This window comes from Aedes albopictus, chromosome 1 (genome assembly GCF_035046485.1).
Source record: "Aedes albopictus strain Foshan chromosome 1, AalbF5, whole genome shotgun sequence".
Lineage (NCBI taxonomy): Eukaryota > Metazoa > Arthropoda > Insecta > Diptera > Culicidae > Aedes > Aedes albopictus.
The window spans coordinates 193938238-193958270 of NC_085136.1; the positions used below are offsets into that span (position 1 = coordinate 193938238).

The window sequence follows — 20033 nt, forward strand, 5'->3', positions numbered from 1 at the left end:
CATCAAAATCGGTCTAGTATTTGCGGAGATATTGTTGAACCCTGAGATCTGCAATTTTAAAATTTTGTGCAAGGAGGATTCACACATTTTTACTGTTTTATTTATAGAGCCAGAGATACTTAACCGATTTCAATGAAAATTTTTCTTTATGTGAAGTATGCATATCAAAAAGTAATGTAAAAATTTCATTCAATTTGAGCCAGCCGTTACAAAGTTATATTTGCTTAAGTGGCACCCGGTCAGTTTTTTTCATATTCAAACTGCTACAACTTTGAAAGTATTCATACAAAATGGCTCAAAATTTTACTAAGAACATATTTACATAATAGTATTATACTGTAAAATTTTAATAAAAATCGGAGCAGTATTGATAGTTCTATAATCAAAATTGTGCTTTACTGACCTTAAATTTCCGAAAATTTACTATGGAGCGCCTTTGTACAAAATTTTAAAAAGGTAGGTCGATGGTTTTATCTATATATCAACCAATACTCAATCGATTTTGATGAAAATTTTATGGTATAAGCTACATATAATGTAGCATTACTGGTCCAAAAATCAGCTGTTTTGGTGTACACAGTCTAAAGTTATTAAAAAAAATGTTTGACCAAATTTTGACCGTATCACCCTTTAGAACGAAGGACACGTACGTGCCGATGTCCATTTGATAACACCAGTTGTCGTTATCGAATTCGTGTCTCAGTATCAATCGATGATTTGTGTTGGCTTGATAAAAAGTTGTTGGTGGCGATGCTTGGAGTTGAACCCATGACCACCCACATACGACGTGAACGTATCCCTCTCGCAACAACGATGCCGCACCATCGTAATGCTTTTGTGTACAACATTTTCCAGCATCACACAAAATACATGTGTCGCTTCTTCAATAATCGTTTTTTTTTTCCTACCACTCATTCGTTTTGCTTTGTGACGCATATTACTTCCGGCATATTGTTAAAAGCCCCGTTTGTCACCCCCACCTTACTCATCATAAACGGAGAAGATAATCGCGAACAGGACGGTTTTGTTTCACCACGAACACCGATTGTCTCTTTCGTGATTAGCATTGCTCCGTGGGCTATAATTTTATGCCACAAATTGAAGATTGTGCGAGACACGAGCTCCCGGGAGGGAAACATTTGACGATGACGGCTGATGGAGGTGGAAACCCCCAGGGGAGTGATACCATTTGCTGCCTTCCGTCGAAATGCGAACGATAAGCGAAGCTCCAGATTCGCTGTAATGACTGGGTGTACACTCCGAGCTTAATTAGATTCCAAGTTGTAATTAATTTTCTGTGAACTGCACACATTAAGTCGTTAATTTTGTTCGCTGTCTGGATAAGAACCGTTTGACTTTAAAACATGCTACGAATCAGATTTCAAGATGAATATCAATCAAACTATCAAAAAGAAATCTTTCGAAATTCCAAGATTGAAAAGCATAAATCGTATTCCTTTCAATGACGATTTCATTAGGACAATGGGCATTGCAACTTCCGCCAACAATGGAAATCCATCAACCACTCAGCGAACGCTTTGCATTTTTTTTTTTCATCGCCGCCACTATATGGACTCACGAAGATTAAATTTTCACTAAGAAAGTTCTCACCCGTGCCATGAGTATTCGCGCGAATGCGACGACAGCGACAACGGGTTATAACGACAAGGGAAACTTTTAAATTAAAATTATGCTAAAAAACCCCGGGATAGGAGTGGGAAAAGTTCAAGCTGTTCAACTTTCTCCTACCGATATGGTTTGTGCTTTTTTTTCCTTCAACTACACTTACGCAGCGCCATCAACTTGAACTTGTGTTCCCGAATGCGTGAAAGCCATTTGAATTGCTCCCAGGAAGACAAGAATAGACTTGAAGAAATTACAAGTTCCTGTTTTCGTTTTTCAATATATTTACGTTGGGTTTCAATTCGCTATGAAGATTGTGCATCTGATTGAATATTTCTGTAGTTGTACGTTTTATGGACAATGGTGAAACGTTCATTAAGATATACATTTTTCCTCTGTTGGGAAAATAAAGCCACTGCGTCCAATAAGCTGAGCTTTTGTGATATAATCTGTTATTTATACTTAGGATGATTTGAGTACCACTCCTCTCCCAAACAAATGAAACAGAAATGAGCTGATGGTCCACTGCTAGGATAGGATGTGACACCTGAAACTTCTCTGTCTAATTCCATAGCTTGCTGTCTTGTTTATCCGCGTTGCTAAGATTACTGGTCCCCAAATTGGTCTCTTTTGGGCTGACTAGTTGATTGGTCTCTTTTCGGCTGACTAGTTGTCTTATCCTGTCCTAGGTCCACTGCACGAATTTATTCTGGCCTGCTTACTCTCACAGAGAATTTGACGTTTGAGAGGTGCCGACACCGTTCAAACGTCAAATTTCGTGTGAGAGTAAGCAGGCCAGAATAAATTCGTGCAGTGGACCATAGGGCAGTGCATGAAATTATCTCCTTCTCTTTCACTCTTACAGAAATTTTGTAAACAACAAGGCCACAAAACGTCAAAATCCCATACAAAATCAAAACAGTGCAGTGCCCTATAGCGAAGTTCAACACGATCGCAAAAAAAAAAACAATCTAGTGTGCTGTGCTGCGATGAGCTCAAATTTGAACTGGCCGTACAGTGTTTGCCAGGCCAGCTAGTTGTGATATAAATACAGCAAGAAAAATCATAACTAAACCACCATTACATTTTTAAGTAACAACGAACTACATTTGTTTCTTTACAGGCACATTAGTTCTGCTGTGGCGACGAGGCACCAATGTGCTGACGGCCTCCCAACTGATGGTAACCCGGGACGAACGGATACGACTGGTAAACGGTTACAATCTGGAAATATCGGAACTGGAACCCCAGGACGCTGGCGACTACGTGTGTCAAATCAGCGATAAAATCAACAAGGACCAAGTGCACACCGTGGAAATACTTGGTAAGTCGACACTTCTTTTTCATAACAATCTGCTTTTACGACAAAATCACATCATAACAAGCGCCACGTCCCTAATTATTATCCCTTTTCAAACTCGTGGCGGATTCGTGGGAAACTTTCGGATTCCTCACCAACTTATGACCCAAGCAACACACTTGGACATTAATGAGTTCCTGTAATTTGTATGCAACTATGTTAAAGGTTATGCCATTTGAACCAATCGTCTTATTAAAGACTGAATTGCAACCAAAAAAGCGCAAGAGGTGGAGCCAATATAAAACATCCATTCGTTATATAAACGGCTTTAATACGAAATCGAATTATAACCAAGATACAACTTATAGTCGACTTTAAAAATGGTGACCGATTCGACAACTAGTCAACTAGTCACCACATTCGTCACTGCCAGTTATTATGCATCAACAGTTTCGTTCATGTGAATAATAAGTTGTGCGCATAAATATACCGAAAATAAGGCTGACCGAGAGCGTCAATTTGTGTGCCGTTCCGGATTTATCGGTAAGTTACGCATTTTAGCTCCGTATTCTCAACGCGCCTCAGTCTACCTATCATTTTGCGAGTGAAAATTTAGGCATTTGTGGTAAAAATCAACTCGCCATATTGCTTTGGCGGAGTGCATTTCAGCAGCTTATTTAATGCACCCATAAAATGCTGAAAATTAATTTTAGAATTTAGAAAGTTACTATTTGCAGAATCATGTCTATGGGAATCCGTATTGACAAAGTACAATAATGCTGCACGTGGTACACGGAACCGCCAAACTACCAAAAATTGGATTCTTTTGACGCAATCCTATAGTTCGACCCAAAAAGTCAACATTTGAGTGAATCTTTTAAACTCACGCAAGGTAAATTGCCTATACCTCTAACTAAAAATATACTCAAGAGTAGGTAAATTCCACCCAAAACCCCCTTCATTCAACCCAAATTTGGGTAAATCCACATTTACCCAAAATTAGCTTATTGGCCTCAAGGACCCCCGTTGCATACACGCATATCTGTCTGTTTATTTACGACAACATCTGTGGGGGAGAGAGGAAAAACAACCTAATTTTGGGTAACTAATCAATTTGATATACTCATTTTGGATAAAATCGACCCAAAATAAGGGAGTTTCCGTGTAGGACATAAATAAACAAAAAAGCAAACACTTGGACGTGTACTTCCCATTTACGTCGACAAGAGGCTGCCCATTTATTACGTACCGAAAGTTTCATGTGAACCCATTTTAAAATTTTTCGTGGGAAACTCCTAATATTTTTGTACGTTACGTTAGATTTCTCAAAAAACCCATATATTTAAATCTTCCCAGTGGTAGGTACCAGTCCTTCAGTACTGCAAAAATGAGGCAGAATTTTTTTTTTTTATTGAGTCAATATTATACTTCCAATTAGATTTTTTTTCTATTTTACCACTTTAATTAAAAAAAAAATGGAATATGTCGATAAATTTATGAAGAAAAGGTTACATTTTATTTGTACATGATTTCGTTATTTTTGAAAAATTTGGTTTTTATAGTGCGTTTTATATTTTTCATGATCACAAAAACATTCTGCCGCACATTTTGGAACTTCTATCTCTCCTGTCAAAATTGTTCGTTTTGTTCTAAATAAGTTCCAGGTGCAACATGTTTATAACAATCAGAATCAATGTTTTGATTGATTTGGTTTGTAAACGGTTGTAACAAAGATTCGTTGAAACAATCAGAGTATACTTCAGTTACAAATTGGTTTCGCAAGTTTCGGCTAATGATGACGTTTGTTTTCATTTTGCTAGTTGTTATAAAACTGTTACACCTCAGTTTGACATTAACAACAGGATTTTAATAGGTTTTAATTATGTTTGTTTCGTGAAAACTCAGTTGCAACATGTTTGCAACGATGATCATTTCCATTTTAGTTGCAGGTGCTACTTGGGGAGCTAGCGTCAGCAAAATTTCCAGGTGAGATGCCGCAAGTCATTTGCGTGTCTCCACAAATACTGCCACAAACGCGAGATTATCCTTCCGCAACACCCATTTTCCCACCCCAACTCTTGTGTTAGTTGGAAGCTACCGCTCGGTACTCAGCTCATATCATTGCAGGTTATGATCCGATGTATGTGCAGCGAACCTGCTAGTGAGAAGCAATTTGGAAATTATTACGGCTTTGTTTTCTTTCATTAAGAATCCTCATTGGTCTTATGAATGCTGCTAGTTGGCTAGCGGTTGGGTACAGAATATAGTAGGGAAATAGGAAGCATAACGCCACCCAAAGGCAGCATTATCTTATTATATATATGTCTATAAAAGCCTCTTCTTAAATATTCGAAAAAGAACGGTTGTTCTGACTTTCTTGTAGAACTGGTCTGGCTGCACAAGTTTTTTAAATACCATATTCTCAGGTTGAGCTTTTAAAATGAGATGGATGTGGTTGAATTTAGCTATGTCGAAATGACATTTTCAACACTGGATGCCACAGCTCTGGTGGATGGTATGATTCCCAAGCAACGAACATGTCATATAAGGGTAACGGCAGCGCAAATTTTGATTGTATAAAAGTAATTTTGACGTAATTCTAACATTGTGTTAGGATAAATTCTTTACAACCAAAACTTGCACTGCCCTATCTCTTCTATACCATGCGTGTTGCTTGGGTTACCTCTGAACGTTCGCACCATGGATCTTGATCAACACACCTTCTGCAGCGCTTAGATTCCGAACCCGCGGTCTTTCAGTAGATCGGCGAGTATTTATGCGGGCGCTTCCAATGAAGTTGGGAGATAAGCAGTTTCTCACGTATCGAGTTTCCAATCGCAAGTACTTTTTGTTCGTTGAATCCTTGCCGCTGGTGTCTGATCTTATTGTTCTTTTGCTTTTTTACGGCTGGCTTGCAGAGCCGGACCGCAACCTCCTACTTGTCGGCGAACCATAATGCACAGTTGAGTTCTTCCCTGGCACTCGGACGTCGATCAGTCGCTCCTAACATGGCAACCAGACGCTGTTGTTAGTCGCTCGTCCTGGAGAACAGACGCTCAGGTTTACAGAAGCAACTTGTCCTAATATTTTGTTCTTTGAAAGATTCCAACTGAAATGAAAGTTCATAACTGTTCCATGTTCAAAAATAGAAGATTATCGAGAAATTCGCGTCCAAAGCTCAAAAAAATAAGTTGCCTCAAATATGAAGTATAAATGTTGAATCGTGTTCTAACATCATCCAATTTCGAATTTAAGCACTAAATTTTGTTTTTAAAATTCCTTAGAATTTTTCATGAAATGTGACCCTTGTGAATATGGCAAATTAGCGTTGCATGTTTTCGACAATTTTATGAACGTGGAGCGGACCTGGTGTGATGATTAGAACACTTGACTATCACGCCGATGACCTGGGATCGAATCCCACTCCCGACAAACTCGCAAAATGTGAGTTCTTCCTTCGGAAGGGAAGTAAAGCGTGGGTCCCGAGATGAACTAGCCTAGGGCTAAAAATCTCGTTAATACAGATTAAAAAAAATGAACATGCGACCTATTTTTATTTCCCAATCCAATAAAATAGTATACATAGGGGATTCACTAAACAGATTAAAATGAGAATGAAATAATCCAAGATTGCCTTGATGATCGCGACGTTTAATCAGGATAATAATTTAACAGCGGTTTACGCTGGCTGTTAAGTGAATCCCCCTACTATTCATGTGTATAAGCTGCAAAATCCATTATTTTCCAAAAAAAAAAACCCAGGTTAATCCACCTAGTGGTGATAGTGCCTTTCTCGTCGAATATGTTCTCAACATTTTTTCCGGCCATAAGCCGAAGTGTTCCTGAATCCTGAGAATACTCTAGAACGGAATAAATCTCATTTTCTTCTTTTGTCACAGTGCTCGTTGACTCGTCAATGAGGGGTGGAGTTGATGAATAATAAATGCATTTGATGAAAAAATTCTTAAAAAAATTAAGCAAAACCGCTTAAGGCGAAACTGGAAGCATTTCCTATTTTTTTTGGTTTTTGATTTTTTATAAACTAACGAAGCAATATTTTCAAAATCGGTTTTCGTGCACATGTTGAGTATGGATCAGGGTATATTCTGATTTTGTTTTGCGGCATAAAATGTTTTTCGTTTTTGCAGAAACCATTTTTTGTGAAATTCTGTTCAAACATGATTTCTGCAAAAACGAAAAACATTTTATACCGCGTAAAAAAAACAGAAGATACTTTGATCCACACTCTACATGTGCACGAAAACCGATTTTGAAAATATTGCTTCGTTTTTTAATAGTACATCAAAAACCAAAAAATGAGGAAAGGCTTCCAGTTTCGCCTTAACTCATCGGTTTTGATAAAAAAAAACTTCTGGAAGATTCTAATTTCACTTTAAAATCTATTGGTTTAGTTATTTGTGCACTTCTTCAAGATGTTGAATTCCGACCAAAATTTCCAAGGGGGGACCGGTAATCTTAAGTGTGGTCAGAGACTATTTTCTTGCTGCCCGTGTAACTGGTTAACGAACATTTTTGATGATTTGATGTTTCGCATGCATGGGTTTGGTTTTGTTTTTTAATTGGTCACTTCCGACGGGACACCTGGAACAGGTTCCGGAACACAACCGGTTTAGATACGGTATGAAACTGTTTTCTTGCTTACCGTTCATCTGGTTATCGAAAAACCCCGCTCTTCCATGTGTCGCATGCATTGGTTCACTTTTTTAATTGACCACTTGCAGCGTGACAGCTGGAACCGGTTCCGGAACACAACCGGTTCATTATTAGTCTGTAATAAGATATCTTGTACCTTGATTATTATATTTTTTATCTTCCGCAGCAGTCCGATTTTACGAGACGCTTGGATCGATGCATTTGACATTTCAGCGCTGTCGTGTTTATTTATTTATTTATTTATTTATTTATTTATTTATTTATTTATTTCGTCAAGCGTTTGTAGACTACATACATACATAATTTGTTCTATATTCTATTGTATCGTAATGAGTTGAAATATTGTTTTAACTTTACGCGAGACATGGTCAAGTCGATAGATTCGTAATGCTTATTGTAAATTAACATCATTCTATTGATTGGGCTGAATTTCGCATAATTTGTACGATGATGACTGACAGCAAATATGTTTCGATTTCTTAATTGTCGAGTCGGAGTATAAAAAATTAAACCAAACAGATTGCTGCAATCTACACGTTGCGAAACAATGTTATTTACAAATGTTATCATAGCATATTCACGACGTTCCTTTAAAGTTTGTATGTTTATTAGCATACAACGTGATTCACAAGAAGGAAGTGGAAAAGTTGTCCATCTCAGTTTACGTAGAGCAAATAGCAAAAATTTCTTCTGCACCGATTCTATGCGTTCTTCATGAGTTTTCATAAATCGGGACCAAACAATACTACAATATTCAAGAATCGATCTCACATAAGAAATGTACAATGTTTTGATAGTGTATGGATCGTTAAAGTTGATACTAAATCGCTTTATGAACCCCAGCATGTTGGTAGCTTTATGAATTATTGTATTGTAATGATCGATAAAACTCATTTTAGTGTCTAAGATCACACCTAAGTCTCTAACTCTTTCACATCATTCAACGATTTGATCCCCTAAGGCCACACTAGTTATATGCTGGTTCCTTTTTCCACTAAAGGCGATAGAATTACATTTTTTGACGTTTAACTGAAGCAAACTTTTATTACAGCATAAGTAAAACAAACGTATTTCGTTTAGATATATACTAGTGTCTTCTTCACTTTTGATTTCCATGAAATTCTTCATATCATCTGTTCAGATATAGTCTGAAACTATTTTCCTGCTTACCGTTCATCTGGTTATCGAAAAAGCCGCTCTTTGATGTGTCGAATGCCTGGGTTTGGTTCACTTTTTATTTGACCACTTCCGGCAGGACATCCGGAACCGGTTCCGGAATACTACTGGTTCAAACATGGTCTGAAACTATTTTCCTGCTTACCGTTCATCTGGTTATCGAAAAAGTCGCTCTCTGATGTGTCGCATGCCTGGGTTTGGTTCACTTTTTTAATTGGCCACTTCCGGCAGGACATCCGGAACCGGTTCCGGAATACTACTGGTTCAAACATGGTCGGAAACTATTTTCCTGCTTACCGTTCCTCTGGTTATCGAAAAAGCCGCTGTTTGATGTGTCACATGCCTGGGTTTGGTTCACTTTTTTAATTGCCCAATTCCGGCAGGACATCCGGAACCGGTTCCGGAACATAATCGGATCAAACATGGTCTGAAACTATTTTCCTGCTTACCGTTCATCTGGTTATCGAAAAAGCCGCTCTTTGATGTGTCGCATATCTGGGTTTGGTACACATTTTTAATTGACCACTTCCGGCAGGACATCCGGAACCGGTTCCGAAACACTGCCGGTTCAAACATGGTCTGAAACTATTTTCCTGCTTACCATTCAACTGGTTATCGAAAAATCTGCTATTTGACGTGTCGCATGCATGGGTTATGTTCACTTTCTTATTTGGCCACTTCCGGCGGGACACCCGGAACCGGTTCCGGAACACTACCGGTTCAGATATAGTCAGAGACCATTTTCCTTCATCCCATTCATTTCATTTATTTAGTTCACATCAAATTCATGATAATACTGAATCAACAATTTGCCGCCATAATACTCGATTTGCAGCTGCAGCTCTCCATCCTCGGTCACGCCCAACACTCGCCAGATCACGCTCCACCTGGTCCGCCCATCGTGCTCTCTGCGCTCCACGCCTTCTTGTACCAACCGGATGGTTAGCAAACACCAACTTTGCAGGGTTGTTGTCCGGCATTCTTGCAACATGCCCTGCCCACCGTATCCTTCCAGCTTTGGCCACTTTCTGGATACTGTGTTCGCCGTAAAGTGCAGCGAGCTCGTGGTTCATCCTTCTCCGCCACACACCGTTCTCCTGCACACCGCCGAAGATCGTTCTTAGCACCCGTCGCTCGAAAACTCCGAGTGCTTGCAGGTCCTCCTCGAGCATCGTCCATGTCTCGTGTCCGTAGAGAACCACCGGTCTTATTAACGTCTTGTACATGGTACATTTGGTGCAGGGGTGAATCTTTTTTGACCGCAGTTTCTTCTGGAGCCCATAGTAGGCACGACTTCCACTGATGATGCGCCTTCGTATTTCACGGCTCACGTTATTGTCAGCCGTTAGCAAGGAACCGAGGTAGACGAATTCTTCTACCACCTCGAAAGTATCCCCGTCTATCGTAACATTGCTGCCAAGGCTTGTCCTGTCTCGCTCAGTCCCACCTACCAGCATGTACTTTGTCTTAGCCGCATTCACCACCAGTCCGACCTTTGCTGCTTCACGTTTCAGGCGGGTGTACTGGTCTGCCACCGTTCCAAATGTTCTGGCTATAATATCCATGTCATCCGCAAAACAGACAAATTGGCTGGATTTCGTGAAGATCGTACCTCGGCTGTTGAGCCCGGCTCGTCGCATAACACCTTCCAGGGCGATGTTGAATAGTAGGCAGGAAAGTCCATCACCTTGTCGTAGTCCCCGTCGAGATTCAAATGAATTGGATAGCTCACCCGAAATCCTTACGCTGTTCTGCACACCGTCCATCGTTGCTCTTATCAGTCTAGTCAGCTTCCCGGGAAAGCTGTTCTCGTCCATAATTTTCCATAGCTCTGTGCGGTCGATACTGTCGTATGCCGCTTTGAAGTCGATGAACAGGTGATGCGTTGGGACCTGGTATTCACGGCATTTCTGGAGGATTTGCCGTACGGTGAAGATCTGGTCCGTTGTCGACCGGCCGTCGATGAAACCGGCTTGGTAACTTCCCACGAACTCATTTACTTTAGGTGAAAGACGGCGGAAGATGATCTGGGATAGCACTTTGTAGGCGGCATTCAAAACGGTGATCGCTCGAAAGTTCTCACACATTAACTTGTCGCCTTTCTTGTGGATGGGACAGATTATCCCTTCCTTCCACTCCTCCGGTAGCTGTTCGGTTTCCCAGATCTTGACTACTAACTGTTGCAGACAGGTGGCCAACTTTTCCGGGCCCATCTTGATGAGTTCTGCTGCGATACCGTCCTTACCAGCCGCTTTGTTGTTTTTGAGCTGGTGGATGGCATCCTTAACTTCCCTCAGCGTGGGAGTTGGTTCGTTCCCGTCCTCTGCTGCACCAAGATAGTCATTTCCTCCGCTGCCTTGGTCCTCCGTGCCTACATTCTCTTCGCCATTCAGGTGCTCGTCGAAGTGCTGCTTCCACCTTTCGATTACCTCACGTTTGTCCGTCAGGAGGCTCCCTTCCTTATCCCTGCATATTTCGGCTTGCGGCACGTAGCCTTTGCGGGATGCGTTGAGCTTCTGGTAGAACTTGCGTGTTTCCTGTGAACGGCACAGCAGTTCCATTTCCTCGCACTCCGCTTCTTCCAGGCGGCGCTTTTTCTCCCGGAAGAGACGGGTCTGCTGCTTTCGCTTCTGTCTGTATCGCTCCACATTCTGTCGGGTTCCATGCTGCAGCATTACCGCCCGCGCTGCATCCTTCTCCTCCAGAACCGCTCTGCACTCCTCGTCGAACCAATCGTTTCGTCGACTCCGTTCTACGTACCCGATAGTGCTCTCGGCTGCGTTGTTGATGGCTGCTTTCACTGTACTCCAGCAGTCCTCTAGAGGGGCCACGTCGAGCACACCCTCGTCCGGCAACGCTGCCTCGAGATTCTGCGCGTATGCGGTGGCGACATCCGGTTGCTTCAGTCGCTCTAGATCGTACCGGGGCGGCCGCCGGTAATGTACGTTGTTAATAACGGAGAGTTTTGGGCGCAGTTTAACCATCACCAGGTAGTGATCGGAGTCGATATTAGCGCCACGATAGGTCCTGACGTCGATAATGTCGGAGAAGTGCCGTCCATCAATCAGAACGTGGTCGATTTGCGATTCCGTTTGTTGTGGTGATCTCCAGGTGTAACGATACGGGAGGCTGTGCTGGAAGAAGGTGCTACGAATGGCCATGTTCTTGGAGGCGGCGAAATCGATGAGGCGTAGGCCATTTTCGTTCGTCAGCTGGTGGGCGCTGAACTTTCCAATCGTCGGTCTGAATTCCTCCTCCTGGCCTACCTGAGCGTTTAGATCCCCTATGATGATCTTGACGTCGTGGTTTGGGCAGCGGTCGTACTCGCGTTCGAGCTGCGCGTAAAATGCGTCTTTGTCATCATCAGTGCTTCCGGAGTGAGGGCTGTGCACGTTTATTATGCTAATGTTGAAGAATCGGCCCTTGATCCTCAACCTGCACATTCTTTCGTCGATCGGCCACCAACCGATCACGCGCCTCTGCATGTCGCCCATCACTATAAAAGCTGTTCCCAGCTCACGTGTGTTGCCGCAACTCTGGTAGATGGTATGATTACCTCTAAACGTTCGCACCATAGATCCTGTCCAACACACCTCCTGCAGCGCTACGATTCCGAACCCGCGGTCCTTCAGTATATCGGCGAGTATGCGGGTGCTCCCGATGAAGTTGAGAGATCTGCAGTTCCACGTACCGAGCTTCCAATCGCAAGTCCCTTTTCGTCGCTGTGGTCGTCGCCATTGGTATCGGTTCGCATTCTTCTCTTGTTGATTTTCCGGTGCTAGTCTTTTTTACGGCTGGCTCGCAGGGCCTGACACCAACCCACTAACCCAGGGAGCTGGGCTTACCTTCCCGGAAGCTACGGGTTCTGCATTGGCATTTCCTCCAACTACAGTGCTAAATAGCTAGGCTCGAGCGCCAGTCTTCGCCGGGGGTGGTGTTTTTAATGGGCGCCCAGGAGATAATATTTTACCTGAGCTTCCACCCCCTTTCCTTCATCCCGTTCATCAGATAATCGAAAATGCCGTGGTTTGATGGGTCGCATGCATGGGTTTGTTGCATTTTCATATCTGGCCCCTTCCTGGGGTACCGGTCCGGAACACCTAAATGGCCATAACTCTGGAACGGCTGGACCGATCTGAACCATTTCCAATAGGAAACAATGGGACAATGTACCCCGTCGAATGAACCATCGGTCGTTGAAATCGGTTCATATTTACTATCTAAAAATGAGGTGACCTTTTTGTACACATACACACATACACACGCACACACATACATACACACACACATACATACACACAGACATCATCTCAACTCGTCGAGCTGAGTCGATTGGTATATAACACTTGACCCCTCCGGGGGCTCTATCAAATTTTCGTTTTTGGAGTGAACATATAGCCTTTCGGTACACCTTGGTGTACGAGAAAGGCAAAAATATCACATGGGACAGTAATGCTTCCTCCGGCAGAATGCACGAATTGAAAAAAGATCAATAGCTTTTTTGCTGGTTGGTTTTTATTTTTATTATTTTTATGAATTGTTCATTGTGTTAGAAATATCACAAGACTAAGACATCCCAAGTGATCACTGAAAGGTGCAATATAGAACACAGTCCCCCACAGTTACGGAACCTAGGCCATGGTAAAGTTGAGTCATCTAGGCAACACTCACCCAGTGCGAATTCGTTTGTTTCAGGGTTGAGGCAGAGACAGTTCCCAACGTTCGAGCGTATCCTTAGAACAGCAGAGCAAGTTTTTCCATCTTTTCTTCAATGTAGTATCATCATCGGTGGCGCTAGACCACCTACTCCCACAGTACACAAGAAAGGGAGGAAGGCTTGCACCTAGGGGTGGAAGGGCAGAAAAGTATCATTTGCTCGTTAGTCACACAGTTTACGGGTACGAGTACGGCGGCAGAGTACTGAGCATGAGACCGGTATGGAAGGAACACGTATCACTGCCAGGAACAGTATAAATTTTGCTGGAAAATGTGCATAAAATTTTATTAAACTAATATAATACCTATTATTATATCGTTTATGGTAGCCGGGAGGCAGGCTTATTGCTTCCGATGTGGGAACAGTAAGTTGCCGGTGTCTGCATGCGGTATAGTGTTTCTTCTATGTTATGCTCTCGTGAAATCAACAGTTTGCCGTAATGCTGAAATATGTGAAGTGTGGATAAATGATTTATATTACAGTTTTGTGCTAGGTTTTGTGATTCTTTGACTTTTTTTTTGAAAGCTAAAATATAAACGACTCATAAAAAAGAATCAGAAATTGCCAATAAAGAAGGAGGGGTGGGAGCAATAATAAACTACAAAAGATCCATAAACAAATCAAAAAAGGCATAAATAAATCAAAATTTCCCATAAATAAATGATTTTTGAGCAACAAAAAATGTCGGAATTTCCACGAATAATTCAATAATTGAAATAAATAACTAATTTTTTTTTACCGAAAAATCATAAGTTTTTCATAAAAAAAGTGATTTTTCCATAATAATTTTAAATATTCAAGCAACTGAAAATTTAGCAATAAATACGAATTAGTAATAAATAGTAATTAACTCGAATGCAATTCTAACTAAAAGCATCGGTCGAGCCATTGCGGCGAAGCCGCGTAGAGGATTGAGGAACTGAGGCGGCAGGAGGCCGTCGAAGTTTCCGAAATCCGACGCGCCGTCTCTGCGTTGATTCGGTTCTAGGCAATCCACAGATCCAAGAATTTGCCCAGGAAAATGCGAACAGAAATGTAATCCTTTTTTAAAGTCCGACGAGCGTTAGCGATCGGACAGCAAGCGATCGTCTGTTAATTTGCACACATAGTTTCAGTCTTTCTATCATATTTCTATAATGTAGTAAGTTTGATTTTTTTTTACTTGGAAAAAATATAGTTTTTTATCGCAATTGTTGATTTATTTGTGGAAATTCTGACATTTTTATTGCTCAAAAACAATTATTCATGGGAAATTTTGATTTATTTATGCACTTTTTGAATTGTTTATGGAACTTTTATAGTTTATTATTGCTTCCACCCCTATTTATTTATTGGCAATTTTCGAATTATTTATAGTTTTTAAATTTATTATGGGCGTTAATTTGGTTGCCGGAAAAGAAATCATCTGAAGATGACAAGGCGATCGAACTCCATAATAAGCAAACTTTGAGTGTAATGGTATTAAGAAATTCAAATACTTTTTGTGTGCTGCTGTTTTACATTGATCTCGCTTGGTGAAAAAATCCGTATACCTAATTCATCAATACGTTCAACCATCGACATCGTCCCGAACATCATTCATGCTACACATTTCTCCCCATACATTCATTAGTCTAATCCCTGTTTCGCACGACCACCGATCTTCCAAATGCTTTTACCTGCTACCTATCGAAGAACCACTTATCGGAGTCAGCCAGCCAACAATCAAATCAAAACCAAAATGAGTGGCGCTATCCGAGACGAATGGTGCCAATACAGAAACCTAAAAGTTCTACACCTTCCGTCTGAAGAGCAAGACCACCTATAGGTGCTGCATCGCTCGTCGCCGTATCGTTTCGGGATTGATTATATTGAAAGCAGATTGCAATCGTAATCGGAAAAGTCCTATGCGCTTTTGCTATTTCTTTGCGGCTAAATGTGAAAATCGAGCTCCATCGCGCTGCGCTGGCGTGTCTCGAGAGTGTTTTCCATGTTTGGGTCGAATATCATGGGATTGATTTATTCCCAACACGTCCCTGTTTGTGATGGATATAAGCTCTGAAAAAGCTATCTCGGTTTTATCGGTTGGAATGTTTTCAATGAAGAAAATGACATGACTCAAATCAATTGGACCATGCTTAGTCATGAGTGAACTGAACCAAAAAAATGGAATGCAAGGAATTAGAACCTTTCGAAGAAGCCGAGGTTTGAAATACAAGTGGTAGGGTATTGGTTCCCTTCTCAAGCATGTGGCTTCCATTTTCATCCTACGAAAAACAAAGGATTGAAGCGCTGTTTGTTTTGTTTCTTATTTTTGTATTTTTTGTTAGAAGTGAGCACCAATGAAAACAAAAAGAACGGAATCAATTGGTGCCGTAATCGCTTGTTTTCGAAAAGGATGAATATGGGAGCGTGAGATTAATGATGGAACACATACCCTATGGTGGTAGCTGATGCAGTGTGGCAGCGTACGTTCCCGGATTATTTTATAGACATTTATTCGGTAAATTGAGCACGTAATTCTTCCTCTTCTTTTTGACGTAACGTCCCAACTGAGAGAAAGCCTGTTTCTCAGCTTAGCGTTCTATGAGCAATTCCGCAGTTATTAACTGAGAGTTTCTTCTACTACTGACTATTTTCCAAGTGTATGTCGTGTGGCAGGCACGAAGATACTCTATACCTAAGGAAATCAAAGAAATTTCCATGACAAAAAAGGTTTTGTACCGATCGTGAATCGATCCCGTCACTCTCGGCATGGTCGTGTTGAACATTCGCGCGTTTATCGCTCGGGTATGACATGTATCTCACACACAAGCCCGTGCACAAGGGTGCCTCTCCGCCCTTCGCCAAAATTAGAAAAAAATCTTCCCTTGTCGTCCTTTGTGTGCACGGGCCTGCTCACACACATAATTGGAGCATGGAATTTCATAGAAATTCACATGTCATGTCATGAAAACACTTTGAAATATCATGTCTAGTGCTCGATTTGAATAGGTCGTATGTTTGCTGTGATTCCTATGCAGATTCGACCTATTCAAATCGAACGCCAGAGGTTTTTTTTTTATTTTTGAGCCTTCGAAGGCTCAAGCCGCGTTTAAGCATAACAGAGTCGAATCCTTAGTCTAAACATAGTTGATAAATAGACCTATTGGTCTTACGAGCGGATTTTTTCGGTCGCAGCTCTGTCGAGTCTGACGTTGCGAACTACGCCTAATCATTGTTGCTATTTTGGCTGCTACCTGGGAGTACTTCTACGATCTCAGATAATTTGACTAATGTTGGGACAGCAACGGAAGGTTATTCGGACGATTTTGTAGCACGACTCGTTTGTGGGTTCCACATGGATCAGTTTTTTAACTGCAATATACATATATGTTATGCAATTCATTTATATTGTACTACCCAAGTAACAGAAGTAGCTCAATAACAGTTTCTTAATCGGAAGTTTGAGTGATTTACCCAAGTAACCACGGTGCTGAAGCCTTATTGCATGCAGATATACGGTGTATTTAGAGCAAAACACTGAGCTCAAGATCCACCGGAAGCTAGTCAGATTTCAGAGACGTCCTCTGTTGGATCAACTCGGATTATGGGCGTTACAGCCAGTACAATGTCAGCTCTGATGGATAAGTTTGGTTTCCGGGAGTAACGAGCGGCGTCTACAATGCACAGTGGCTGATTTCGTCATTTTAGCGCGCTTAATTAATAACTTTTTAACTATGACGTTTAGTGTCATGGTGTCTTCGAGAAAGTTTGTCGCTATAATAAGGAGCTTCTTTCGAACTATTGTTAAAAATTATCAATCCCCCTAAAAGTGAGATAGAAAATTTATTTTTTGCATTTCTCAAGATACACGGTTGGTGTCTTTACAAAAGTTGTAGAAAATGTTATTTGGAGCAACTTTGCCAAAGACGCCAAGTTCGTAACTCCGTTACTTTTCAAGATACGTTACGTTCTTTATCATCTGCCCCTTGAAAAGGGTTTTTGCGCAATAACTTTAGAAGAATTGATTCTACATTTTTCTGATGTTCTACAAAGTTATAGATAGTGGTAAAACACATAACTGTGCCGAACACGACATCCCGCAAATTTCAAAAATAAAATAGTTATAACGGTTTTTATAGTTTTTTGGACCATATTTCAAGCATATATAACCTAGCTATAGGCAATTATATGCAAATTTACTTTTACGCATGTGAATATACCAGTAATTGCCTTTCTTAGAAAGCCAAAACCATCAAACTGTAAGAGACTGTAAGATGGGGTTTGAACAGAAGCTTTCAACCATCTATGTTACCGTAATCCGGGGTCAAATTGATCACTTTAAAACAACTTTTGCGGATAACATCAGTGCCTGTTCAAATATTGGCATAAGAATTTCTGTAAAATCAGTACCCAGTGGATCTCCATGGAACGATGTGACAGAATTTTGTTCAACAAATTTAAACTTTAAGTTAAATAACTTCAAATATCAAAATATTGGAAATGCCACTTTGGGGCGAAATTGATCAGTATACAATTAAGCATCGGTTGGAAAGAAAAATTTCCTTCACTGCTTAATTTTGCTCTCCTAAAACCGAATAACGCGTTTAAAATCTTACAACTAGTGAGCTTATTACTTTAAATGCAAAATTAAATTTTGAAATTTCCCCTTAAACGCCTAAAGGTAGGCAATTTTGTTTAAAATAAATTATTTCTATCACAAAAAATGACTATTTCTTCATAAAATGAACTTTTTATAACTATTTCATTTTCTGATTAGCTGCATTACATCCCTACCAAGGCTCCACAAAAATGTTAAAACGGAGAATTCGCGGGAAGTCCTATTAGCAATTGATTGTTTAGTAGCAATGAATTCAGCTAAATGAAAAATACATTGCAAATTCCTTGAAAAAATAAGGCAAAACTAACATTTTCTAAAAAATTAAAAGTCTACACTCATCTCTAGACATCTACGAATCAGATGACGTAAAAAGCTTAAGATCATTACGACGCTTAAGAGTTCCTAGTATGGAATTACAATGTAGTACCAGAGTGATCAATTTCACCCCGCTGATCAATTTGACCCTGGTTTACGGTACTTTTATATGTGATTTATTCATATCTTCAACATGTGTATTTAACAGTTCGTGGCAACTTGCATTTTTATTGCTATTGTACGTATGTGTGAATATATAGAATGGACTATGGTGCATTCTGGAGCATTTATGAAGTACGTTACACGAAAACTTACCATCTACTTATATTGTCTTACTAACTCACAGTGCTGCATGTAGCCCATGAAAAGAGCGAACGAAGTACCATTTTTTTTCTCAAATTCTAAACTTGTTCGTGACATATTTTGTGAACGCTCTAGTACATGTCTACAATAGTTATAGCTAATAATAAATCTCATTGTACTTTACAGTAAGGTGATCGTGATTAATCGTGATTTGACAAAAAAAAAAAGTAACACTTTATGCGTTCTTTTCGTGGACTACGTGCAGCACAGTCAGTTAGCCAGAAAATTGAAGTAGATGGTAAGTTTTCATGTAACGTACTTCATGAATTCACACACTTACAATAACAATAAAAATGCAAGCTGTCATGAACTCTCAAAAAAATATGTTGAAGATATGAATAAATCCCATATAAAAGTAACATAGATGGTTGAAAGTTTCAGTACAAAAACCATCTTACAGTCTCTTACAGTTTGATGGTTTTGACTTTCTAAGAGAGGCAATTACTTATATATTCACATGCTTAAAAAGAAATTTGCATATAATTGCCTATAGCTAGGTTATATATGCTTGAAATATGGTCCAAAAAACTGCAAAAACCGTTATAACTATTTTATTTTTGAAATTAGCGGGATGTCGTGTTCGGCAAATTTATGTGTTTTACCTTTATCTATAACTTTGTAGAACATCAGAAAAATGTAGAATCAATTCTTCTAAAGTTATTGCGCAAAAACCCTTTTCAAGGGGCAGATGATAAAGAACGTAACGTATCTTGAAAAGTAACGGAGTTACAAACTTGACGTCATTGGCAAAGTTGCTCCAAATAACGTTTTCTACAACTTTCATGAAGACACCAACCGTATATCTTGAAAAATGCAAAAAATAAATTTTCTATCTCACTTTTAGGGGGATTGATAATTTTTAACAATAGTTCAAAAGAAGCTCCTTATTATAGCGAAAAACTTTCTCGAAGACACCATAACACTAAACGTCATAGTTAAAAAGTTATTAATTAAGCGCGCTAAAATGACGAAATCAGCCACTGTGCAATGGCCCTGCGACAAAGTTGGCAACTTAGGACGTCCAGTGCGACAAAAAGTAAGCCCAACTACAGTTGTCTTACCCGGGGAGACTATCATCCAATGTGTTGTAAGAATTGACTAGCTCAGGGCTCCAATCTCGGGTTCGCCTCCTACTTGCTTCGAGCGGACACCAACTACACCAAACGATAGGTAAACAAGAGCAGACCAACACAGGACATCCACGGACCTCTTCCAGTTTAAATAATGGCACAGACACAACAATTTAGCTTAGACATCTATTTATTTAAACTTACATAAGGGGA

General features: G+C 40.3%; 1 protein-coding gene across 1 annotated transcript in view; it reads left to right on the forward strand.

Annotated features, from left to right (window-relative positions):
- The window catches only part of LOC115263783 (neurotrimin), an 866784-nt gene that overhangs the window by 715132 nt on the left and 131619 nt on the right, over positions 1-20033 (forward strand). Inside the window, exon 4 of the mRNA XM_062846064.1 lies at positions 2747-2947. Within this exon, the coding sequence (XP_062702048.1) occupies positions 2747-2947 (201 nt within the window). The remainder of the gene's footprint in view (positions 1-2746; positions 2948-20033) is intronic.